At 49.5% G+C, this 11,358-nt stretch overlaps 1 protein-coding gene across 1 annotated transcript; it reads right to left on the bottom strand.

The window, feature by feature from the left end:
* Positions 1–408: 408 nt before the first annotated feature.
* Positions 409–10,708, bottom strand: LOC123490955 (microfibril-associated glycoprotein 4-like). The gene is made up of 4 exons (XM_045220769.1): positions 10,568–10,708; positions 7,369–7,465; positions 1,122–1,304; positions 409–779 (listed from the first exon to the last, which is right to left on the bottom strand). Exons 1-4 carry the CDS (start codon positions 10,703–10,705, stop codon positions 535–537), a joined length of 663 nt encoding a protein of 220 aa, XP_045076704.1. The 5' UTR covers positions 10,706–10,708; the 3' UTR covers positions 409–534.
* Positions 10,709–11,358: the final 650 nt, after the last annotated feature.

The raw sequence follows: 11,358 nt of genomic DNA, 5'->3' as shown, positions 1-11,358 counted from the left end.
GCAGTCAGCATGCCAATTGCATGCTCCCTCAAAACTTGAGACATCTGTGGCATTGTGTTGTGTGACAAAACTGCACATTTTAGAGTGGCCTTTTATTGTCCCCAGCACAAGGTGCACCTGTGTAATGATCATGCTGTTTAATCAGCTTCTTGATATGCCACACCTGTCAGGTGGATGGATTATCTTGGCAAATGAGAAATGCTCACTATCAGGGATGTAAACAAATTTGTGCACAAAATTTGAGAAGCTTTTTGTGCGTATGGAAAATTTCTGGGATCTTTTCATTTCAGCTCATGAAACATGGGACCAACACTTTACATGTTGCGTTTTATATTTTGGTTCAGTTTTAAATCAGATATTTCTGTATTTCATTTTCAATACATTTGCAAAAATTTCTAAAAACATGTTTTCCACTTTGTCATTATGGGGTGTTGTGTGTAGATGGGTGAGGGGAAAAATAAACCTTTAATCCATTTTGAATTTGGGCTGCAGATCAAACAACCATGGTTAACCAAAGGACTCTGTGAAGGCCCTTCACAGGTTCACAGGCCTGATCTTCATGGATATGGCTTTCACAGAGTAGAAGGTCTTCCATGCCCTCCAGTTGACTCCCATCTGTGAGTTGAATCCCCATGTATAAAGACCGTTGGGGTTTGAGTAGTAACACTCGTTGAACCAATACCCTCCTACTGCGGCAACTGCGCAGTTGGTTTCAGTAGTGTCCTGGTCTCGGTCGAAGGTGGAGAACTTCATACCACTGTGATAGGTGAGAGAATCCCCTGGGTTCGAGCAGGAAACACAGGTCAGAGGTTAAATATCCTATTCACCATAAAGGCTACTGCCCAGAGCCCCTGGTCAAAAGCCCTGGACTCTATAGGGAATAGGGTGTGTGCCATTTTAAAAGATGCATTCTCAATGTGATCTAGGACCAGGTCCCCCCCCCCCCGTCCTTTCCATGAAATACTATTCATCATGATCTAAAATAAACGGATCCTAGATCAGCTCTAAGACTATTTATGAGTACGGGAACCAAACAGAACCAAATGAAGGGACCCAGCTGAACTCTCGACTAATGACCACACCCCAGATGTTGCTCTCTAATGAAGTTGAACTGCTCTCACCTGCACCTCCGTCTTTAAAGCCAGTAACGTGGAGCTTGTAGCCATCCAGTTCAGGGTCGGTGACGTCGGGAGAGATGGCGAAGGAGGAGTAGAAAGCGAAGGCTTTCTGTTGTCCGAAGTCCTCCATGTCCACCCTCAACTCATACGCCTTCTTCAGGGTCAGGAGGTAGATGGTGTCCAGACCTGCATCCAACAGACGAGGTGAACCTCTAGAACAGGGGTATTCAACTCTTACCCTACCAGGTCCAGAGCCTGCTGGTTACTATACCAGGGGTATTCAACTCTTACCCTACCAGGTCCAGAGCCTGCTGGTTACTATACCAGGGGTATTCAACTCTTACCCTACCAGGTCCAGAGCCTGCTGGTTACTATACCAGGGGTATTCAACTCTTACCCTACCAGGTCCAGAGCCTGCTGGTTACTATACCAGGGGTATTCAACTCTTACCCTACCAGGTCCAGAGCCTGCTGGTTACTATACCAGGGGTATTCAACTCTTACCCTACCAGGTCCAGGTCCTGCTGGTTACTATACCAGGGGTATTCAACTCTTACCCTACCAGGTCCGGAGCCTGCTGGTTACTATACCAGGGGTATTCAACTCTTACCCTACCAGGTCCTGAGCCTGCTGGTTACTATACCAGGGGTATTCAACTCTTACCCTACCAGGTCCAGAGCCTGCTGGTTACTATACCAGAGGTATTCAACTCTTACCCTACCAGGTCCTGCTGGTTACTATACCAGGGGTATTCAACTCTTACCCTACCAGGTCCAGAGCCTGCTGGTTACTATACCAGGGGTATTCAACTCTTACCCTACCAGGTCCGGAGCCTGCTGGTTACTATACCAGGGGTATTCCACTCTTACCCTACCAGGTCCAGGTCCTGCTGGTTACTATACCAGAGGTATTCAACTGTTACCCTACCAGGTCCAGAGCCTGCTGGTTACTATACCAGGGGTATTCAACTCTTACCCTACCAGGTCCTGCTGGTTACTATACCAGGGGTATTCAACTCTTACCCTACCAGGTCCAGGTCCTGCTGGTTACTATACCAGAGGTATTCAACTCTTACCCTACCAGGTCCAGAGCCTGCTGGTTACTATACCAGGGGTATTCAACTCTTACCCTACCAGGTCCAGAGCCTGCTGGTTACTATACCAGGGTATTCAACTCTTACCCTACCAGGTCCAGAGCCTGCTGGTTACTATACCAGGGGTATTCAACTCTTACCCTACCAGGTCCAGAGCCTGCTGGTTACTATACCAGGGGTATTCAACTCTTACCCTACCAGGTCCAGGTCCTGCTGGTTACTATACCAGGGGTATTCAACTCTTACCCTACCAGGTCCGGAGCCTGCTGGTTACTATACCAGGGGTATTCAACTCTTACCCTACCAGGTCCAGGTCCTGCTGGTTACTATACCAGAGGTATTCAACTGTTACCCTACCAGGTCCAGAGCCTGCTGGTTACTATACCAGGGGTATTCAACTCTTACCCTACCAGGTCCTGCTGGTTACTATACCAGGGGTATTCAACTCTTACCCTACCAGGTCCTGCTGGTTACTATACCAGGGGTATTCAACTCTTACCCTACCAGGTCCAGAGCCTGCTGGTTACTATACCAGGGGTATTCAACTCTTACCCTACCAGGTCCAGGTCCTGCTGGTTACTATACCAGGGGTATTCAACTGTTACCCTACCAGGTCCAGAGCCTGCTGGTTACTATACCAGGGGTATTCAACTCTTACCCTACCAGGTCCAGAGCCTGCTGGTTACTATACCAGGGGTATTCAACTGTTACCCTACCAGGTCCAGGTCCTGGTCCTGCTGGTTACTATACCAGGGGTATTCAACTGTTACCCTACCAGGTCCAGAGCCTGCTGGTTACTATACCAGGGGTATTCAACTGTTACCCTACCAGGTCCAGAGCCTGCTGGTTACTATACCAGGGGTATTCAACTGTTACCCTACCAGGTCCAGGTCCTGCTGGTTACTATACCAGGGGTATTCAACTGTTACCCTACCAGGTCCAGGTCCTGCTGGTTACTATACCAGGGGTATTCAACTCTTACCCTACCAGGTCCAGGTCCTGCTGGTTACTATACCAGGGGTATTCAACTGTTACCCTACTACTAATAATAATAAATAATAATATGCCATTTAGCAGACGCTTTTATCCAAAGCGATTTACAGTCATGCGTACATACATTTTTGTGTATGGGTGGTCCCGGGGATCGAACCCACTACCCAGGCGTTACAAGCGCCGTGCTCTACCAGCTGAGCTACAGAGGACCACCAGAGGTATTCAACTCTTACCCTACCAGGTCCGGAGCCTGCTGGTTTTCTCTTCTACCTGGTCATTAATTGCACCCACCTGGTGTCCCAGGTCTAAATCAGTCCCTGGTTAAAGGGGAATCACCCACCTGGTGTCCCAGGTCTAAATCAGTCCCTGGTTAAAGGGGAATCACCCACCTGGTGTCCCAGGTCTAAATCAGTCCCTGGTTAAAGGGGAATCACCCACCTGGCGTCCCAGGTCTAAATCAGTCCCTGGTTAAAGGGGAATCACCCACTTGGTGTCCCAGGTCTAAATCAGTCCCTGGTTAAAGGGGAATCACCCACCTGGTGTCCCAGGTCTAAATCAGTCCCTGGTTAAAGGGGAATAGGTCTAAATCAGTCCCTGGTTAAAGGGGAATCACCCACCTGGTGTCCCAGGTCTAAATCAGTCCCTGGTTAAAGGGGAATCACCCACCTGGTGTCCCAGGTCTAAATCAGTCCCTGGTTAAAGGGGGAATCACCCACCTGGTGTCCCAGGTCTAAATCAGTCCCTGGTTAAAGGGGGAATCACCCACCTGGTGTCCCAGGTCTAAATCAGTCCCTGGTTAAAGGGGAATCACCCACCTGGTGTCCCAGGTCTAAATCAGTCCCTGGTTAAAGGGGAATCACCCACCTGGTGTCCCAGGTCTAAATCAGTCCCTGGTTAAAGGGGAGTCACCCCCCTGGTGTCCCAGGTCTAAATCAGTCCCTGGTTAAATGGGAGTCACCCCCTGGTGTCCCAGGTCTAAATCAGTCCCTGGTTAAGGGAATCACCCACCTGGTGTCCCAGGTCTAAATCAGTCCCTGGTTAAAGGGAATCACCCACCTGGTGTCCCAGGTCTAAATCAGTCCCTGGTTAAAGGGGAATCACCCACCTGGTGTCCCAGGTCTAAATCAGTCCCTGGTTAAAGGGGGAATCACCCACCTGGTGTCCCAGGTCTAAATCAGTCCCTGGATAAAGGGAATCACCCACCTGGTGTCCCAGGTCTAAATCAGTCCCTGGTTAAAGGGGAATCACCCACCTGGTGTCCCAGGTCTAAATCAGTCCCTGGTTAAAGGGGGAATCACCCACCTGGTGTCCCAGGTCTAAATCAGTCCCTGGTTAAAGGGGGAATCACCCACCTGGTGTCCCAGGTCTAAATCAGTCCCTGGTTAAAGGGGAATCACCCACCTGGTGTCCCAGGTCTAAATCAGTCCCTGGTTAAAGGGGAATCACCCACCTGGTGTCCCAGGTCTAAATCAGTCCCTGGTTAAAGGGGAATCACCCACCTGGTGTCCCAGGTCTAAATCAGTCCCTGGTTAAAGGGGAATCACCCACCTGGTGTCCCAGGTCTAAATCAGTCCCTGGTTAAAGGGGAATCACCCACCTGGCGTCCCAGGTCTAAATCAGTCCCTGGTTAAAGGGGAATCACCCACCTGGCGTCCCAGGTCTAAATCAGTCCCTGGTTAAAGGGGAATCACCCACCTGGCGTCCCAGGTCTAAATCAGTCCCTGGTTAAAGGGGAATCACCCACCTGGCGTCCCAGGTCTAAATCAGTCCCTGGTTAAAGGGGAATCACCCACCTGGTGTCCCAGGTCTAAATCAGTCCCCTGGTTAAAGGGGAATCACCCACCTGGTGTCCCAGGTCTAAATCAGTCCCTGGTTAGAGGGGGAATCACCCACCTGGTGTCCCAGGTCTAAATCAGTCCCTGGTTAAAGGGGGAATCACCCACCTGGTGTCCCAGGTCTAAATCAGTCCCTGGTTAAAGGGGAATCACCCACCTGGTGTCCCAGGTCTAAATCAGTCCCTGGTTAAAGGGGGAATCACCCACCTGGTGTCCCAGGTCTAAATCAGTCCCTGGTTAAAGGGGGAATCACCCACCTGGTGTCCCAGGTCTAAATCAGTCCCTGGTTAAAGGGGAATCACCCACCTGGTGTCCCAGGTCTAAATCAGTCCCTGGTTAAAGGGGAGTCACCCCCCTGGTGTCCCAGGTCTAAATCAGTCCCTGGTTAAATGGGAGTCACCCCCCTGGTGTCCCAGGTCTAAATCAGTCCCTGGTTAAAGGGGAATCACCCACCTGGTGTCCCAGGTCTAAATCAGTCCCTGGTTAAAGGGGAATCACCCACCTGGTGTCCCAGGTCTAAATCAGTCCCTGGTTAAAGGGGAATCACCCACCTGGTGTCCCAGGTCTAAATCAGTCCCTGGTTAAAGGGGGAATCACCCACCTGGTGTCCCAGGTCTAAATCAGTCCCTGGTTAAAGGGGGAATCACCCACCTGGTGTCCCAGGTCTAAATCAGTCCCTGGTTAAAGGGGAATCACCCACCTGGTGTCCCAGGTCTAAATCAGTCCCTGGTTAAGGGGGAATCACCCACCTGGTGTCCCAGGTCTAAATCAGTCCCTGGTTAAAGGGGGAATCACCCACCTGGTGTCCCAGGTCTAAATCAGTCCCTGGTTAAAGGGGAATCACCCACCTGGTGTCCCAGGTCTAAATCAGTCCCTGGTTAAAGGGGGAATCACCCACCTGGTGTCCCAGGTCTAAATCAGTCCCTGGTTAAGGGGGGAATCACCCACCTGGTGTCCCAGGTCTAAATCAGTCCCTGGTTAAGGGAATCACCCACCTGGTGTCCCAGGTCTAAATCAGTCCCTGGTTAAAGGGGAATCACCCACCTGGCGTCCCAGGTCTAAATCAGTCCCCTGGTTAGAGGGGAATCACCCACCTGGCGTCCCAGGTCTAAATCAGTCCCTGGTTAGAGGGGAATCACCCACCTGGCGTCCCAGGTCTAAATCAGTCCCTGATTAGAGGGGAATCACCCACCTGGTGTCCCAGGTCTAAATCAGTCCCTGGTTAAAGGGGAATCACCCACCTGGTGTCCCAGGTCTAAATCAGTCCCTGATTAGAGGGGAATCACCCACCTGGTGTCCCAGGTCTAAATCAGTCCCTAGTTAAAGGGGAATCACCCACCTGGTGTCCCAGGTCTAAATCAGTCCCTGGTTAAAGGGGGAATCACCCACCTGGTGTCCCAGGTCTAAATCAGTCCCTGGTTAAAGGGGAATCACCCACCTGGTGTCCCAGGTCTAAATCAGTCCCTGGTTAAAGGGGAATCACCCACCTGGTGTCCCAGGTCTAAATCAGTCCCTGGTTAAAGGGGAATCACCCACCTGGTGTCCCAGGTCTAAATCAGTCCCTGGTTAAAGGGGGAATCACCCACCTGGTGTCCCAGGTCTAAATCAGTCCCTGGTTAAAGGGGGAATCACCCACCTGGTGTCCCAGGTCTAAATCAGTCCCTGGTTAAAGGGGAATCACCCACCTGGCGTCCCAGGTCTAAATCAGTCCCTGGTTAGAGGGGAATCACCCACCTGGTGTCCCAGGTCTAAATCAGTCCCTGATTAGAGGGGAATCACCCACCTGGTGTCCCAGGTCTAAATCAGTCCCTGGTTAAAGGGGGAATCACCCACCTGGTGTCCCAGGTCTAAATCAGTCCCTGGTTAAAGGGGAATCACCCACCTGGTGTCCCAGGTCTAAATCAGTCCCTGGTTAAAGGGGAATCACCCACCTGGTGTCCCAGGTCTAAATCAGTCCCTGGTTAAAGGGGAATAATGGGGAAAATGCAGTGGCGCTGGCATCGCTCAAGAGTTGAGTTTGAGGGCTCTCTGTTTTTATCATGCAAAAAGTCATGAATTCTGTCAGCACAGAAAGAGATGTCAAAAAGCTATTTTCTTTTTACTGCTTTGGGGTAGTGTGGCAGGTTGCATTTCTAGACTCACTGGTTTTACACACCAACTAAATGTTTTTGGTAGACCACAATGGTCTTGTTGTGATCGACCTGCCTATCTACTGACTGTCACAACAACCTCACTATAGAGAATTCAGTTAACTACCAATTATTCATTATATTATCCAGGTTTTCCATTGGTGATCTGTCCTTGAAAAGGCTTTTTAAATAAGTCCTTACCCAGCCAGTACTCTCCCGCTGCATGTCCAAAGCCGTTCTTGTACTGGTCCCATCCTCTGTAGAAGTTCACTGTTCCATCCATCCTCCTCTGGAACACCTAGAAGGAGGGAGAGAAGGAGAGGGAGGGAGAGAAGGAGAGGGAGGGAGAGAAGGAGAGGGAGGGAGAGATGGAGAGGAGTTGGGTGAAGGAGAGGGAGGGAGAGAGGGAGGGGAGGGAGAGAAGGAGAGGGAGGCGGGTGAAGGAGGAGGGAGGGAGAGAAGGAGAGGGAGGCGGGTGAAGGAGAGGGAGGGAGAGAAGGAGAGGGAGGCGGGTGAAGGAGAGGGAGGGAGAGAAGGAGAGGGAGGCGGGTGAAGGAGAGGGAGGGAGAGAAGGAGAGGGAGGGAGAGAAGGAGAGGGAGGCGGGTGAAGGAGAGGGAGGGAGAGAAGGAGAGGGAGGGAGAGAAGGAGAGGGAGGCGGGTGAAGGAGAGGGAGGGAGAGAAGGAGAGGGAGGCGGGTGAAGGAGAGGGAGGGAGAGAAGGAGAGGGAGGGAGAGAAGGAGAGGGAGGCGGGTGAAGGAGAGGGAGGGAGAGAAGGAGAGGGAGGCGGGTGAAGGAGAGGGAGGGAGAGAAGGAGAGGGAGGCGGGTGAAGGAGAGGGAGGGAGAGAAGGAGAGGGAGGCGGGTGAAGGAGAGGAAACATTGTAAGCAACTAGGCCATGTCGTCAAGTACTGACTCAGGAGAATTCAGTAGCAACGATTGATCAGACCTATTATCTGGCAGAATACTGTTGTATTAAAATACGGTTGATCAGACTAGTATGTTCTGAAGGTGTTGAGGCTGACTAGTATGGTCTGAAGGTGTTGAGGCTGACTAGTATGGTCTGAAGGTGTTGAGGCTGACTAGGATGGGCTGAATGTGTTGAGGCTGACTAGTATGGTCTGAAGGTGTTGAGGCTGACTAGTATGTTCTGAAGGTGTTGAGGCTGACTAGTATGGTCTGAAGGTGTTGAGGCTGACTAGGATGGTCTGAAGGTGTTGAGGCTGACTAGTATGGTCTGAAGGTGTTGAGGCTGACTAGTATGGTCTGAAGGTGTTGAGGCTGACTAGGATGGTCTGAAGGTGTTGAGGCTGACTAGTATGGTGTTGAGGCTGACTAGTATGGTCTGAAGGTGTTGAGGCTGACTAGTATGGTCTGAAGGTGTTGAGGCTGACTAGTATGGTGTTGAGGCTGACTAGTATGGTCTGAAGGTGTTGAGGCTGACTAGGATGGTCTGAAGGTGTTGAGGCTGACTAGGATGGTCTGAAGGTGTTGAGGCTGACTAGTATGGTCTGAAGGTGTTGAGGCTGACTAGTATGGTCTGAAGGTGTTGAGGCTGACTAGTATGGTCTGAAGGTGTTGAGGCTGACTAGGATGGTCTGAAGGTGTTGAGGCTGACTAGTATGGTGTTGAGGCTGACTAGTATGGTCTGAAGGTGTTGAGGCTGACTAGGATGGTCTGAAGGTGTTGATGCTGACTAGGATGGTCTGAAGGTGTTGATGCTGACTAGGATGGTCTGAAGGTGTTGAGGCTGACTAGGATGGTCTGAAGGTGTTGAGGCTGACTAGGATGGTCTGAAGGTGTTGAGGCTGACTAGGATGGTCTGAAGGTGTTGAGGCTGACTAGGATGGCACCATATGTCTTTCAACTATGCTGTGATGTTTAACATACAATTTCAATATATCTAATCGAATAGAATCCACAGATTGTGAGTTGAAGATAAATACTTTTTACTAAGAGTGTTAGTATATTAGTAGTTGATTGACCCGGTCTCTCCAGATCTCCCAACAGTCCTATTTCTAGGGTCAATTTTAGATGAATGTTATGCATTTTCAGCCATTCCTGAACCTGAGACCAGAACCAGGCTAACTGAGGGCAATACCAAAATAAATGGTCTATTGATTCTGTATCCTCACAACACAATCTGCAGAGCTGCGATGTATGCCCCAAATATTCAACATTTTGTTGGTGGCAAGAATTCTATATACCATGGAATCGGTATATCAAAAATCTCTTCCCAACTATTTTGCAATCTGCATGGCACACAGCTGTCAACATCCTGGTCCTCAAATGAAACTGCTATACTTTCCTATTCATGCTATGTTTATTCCTCTGCCAGTTTGATCCTTTATATTGGGCAGACAGACCAGTTCCCTACCTCCTCCCTTGATCCTTTATACTGGGCAGACAGACCAGTTCCCTACCTCCTCCCTTGATCCTTTATATTGGGCAGACAGACCAGTTCCCTACCTCCTCCCTTGATCCTTTATATTGGGCAGACAGACCAGTTCCCTACCTCCTCCCTTGATCCTTTATATTGGGCAGACAGACCAGTTCCCTACCTCCTCCCTTGATCCTTTATATTGGGCTGACAGACCAGTTCCCTACCTCCTCCCTTGATCCTTTATATTGGGCAGACAGACCAGTTCCCTACCTCCTCCCTTGATCCTTTATATTGGGCAGACAGACCAGTTCCCTGCCTCCTCCCTTGATCCTTTATATTGGGCAGACAGACCAGTTCCCTACCTCCTCCCCTTGATCCTTTATATTGGGCAGACAGACCAGTTCCCTACCTCCTCCCTTGATCCTTTATATTGGGCAGACAGACCAGTTCCCTACCTCCTCCCTTGATCCTTTATATTGGGCAGAAGCAGACCAGTTCCCTACCTCCTCCCTTGATCCTTTATACTGGGCAGACAGACCAGTTCCCTACCTCCTCCCTTGATCCTTTATATTGGGCAGACAGACCAGTTCCCTACCTCCTCCCTTGATCCTTTATATTGGGCAGACAGACCAGTTCCCTACCTCCTCCCCTTGATCCTTTATATTGGGCAGACAGACCAGTTCCCTGCCTCCTCCCGCTGCCACCAGCCTCCTCCATGTTTGGGGTAATGCTGTAATCAATTGGTTGTAATCTTGGTTTGAGCAGACCTTCCCATGCGATTCTGATAACTCCATGAAAGGCACAACTCTACCATTCAAATTTACAATATCATTTAAAAACAAAAATACCCTTTTCAAACATCTTTCCCATAAATACAGTTATTTTATCAACCAGCACATTCGAGTTCAGCCATAATATTAGTTGTAATATTTGTTATTCTGAAGGTGTTGCCCAAACCCTCTATCTGAACGCTGTTATGTACTCTGTTAAAACCGTTTCCTACTAGGTAGCCTACTCACAGTCCATTTCCCTCCGTCAGTGTCCATATCACAGTAGACGTATCGAGGAGAGTTGGGTCCAGCAGGGTAGATCCTGTAGACACCACTGGTCTTAGAACCGTTGTTGTAGACGTCAGCGCAGTCCAGAGGCTGGAACATCAGTACCTTGGGAGTGAACTGCTACTGACAGCAGCACGTGGAGGAACTTCAGGGGCCTGAAACATGGGAAACCACAGAGCGCCTGTTCAATTAACATTCTGCTTGTCATTCTATGTGTGAAACTTACAATTACTGCTCAAAATATGGAAATAGATCTGGTTACATATACAGTGGGGGAAAAAAGTATTTAGTCAGCCACCAATTGTGCAAGTTCTCCCACTTAAAAAAGATGAGAGAGGCCTGTAATTTTCATCATAGGTACACGTCAACTATGACAGACAAAATTAGAAAATAAAATCCAGAAAATCACATTGTAGGATTTTTATGAATTTATTTGCAAATTATGGTGGAAAATAAGTATTTGGTCAATAACAAAAGTTTCTCAATACTTTGTTATATACCCTTTGTTGGCAATGACACAGGTCAAACGTTTTCTTTAAGTCTTCACAAGGTTTTCACACACTGTTGCTGGTATTTGCTGTTGCTGTTGCGCCCATTCCTCCATGCAGATCTCCTGTAGAGCAGTGATGTTTTGGGGCTGTCGCTGGGCAACACAGACTTTCAACTCCCTCCAAAGATTTTCTATGGGGTTGAGATCTGGAGACTGGCTAGGCCACTCCAGGACCTTGAAATGCTTCTTACGAAGCCACTCC

This window comes from Coregonus clupeaformis, unplaced genomic scaffold (assembly GCF_020615455.1).
Source record: "Coregonus clupeaformis isolate EN_2021a unplaced genomic scaffold, ASM2061545v1 scaf5865, whole genome shotgun sequence".
Classification (NCBI taxonomy): Eukaryota; Metazoa; Chordata; class Actinopteri; order Salmoniformes; family Salmonidae; genus Coregonus; species Coregonus clupeaformis.
The sequence above is the reverse complement of the archived record's forward strand: the minus strand, read 5'-3'. Positions and strand labels throughout refer to the sequence as shown.

What these genes read in the sequence shown, in the direction of transcription:
- LOC123490955 (XM_045220769.1), bottom strand. Translation starts at nt 10,705, where the DNA reads ATGTTCCAGCCTCTGGACTGCGCTGACGTCTACAACAACGGTTCTAAG. An exon ending in AGCGGGAGAGTACTGGCTGG is followed by an intron (nt 1,305 to 7,368) that starts GTAAGGACTTAT and finishes TGTTGGATGCAG; the next exon opens with GTCTGGACACCATCTACCTC. An exon ending in CTTTAAAGACGGAGGTGCAG is followed by an intron (nt 780 to 1,121) that starts GTGAGAGCAGTT and finishes GCTCGAACCCAG; the next exon opens with GGGATTCTCTCACCTATCAC.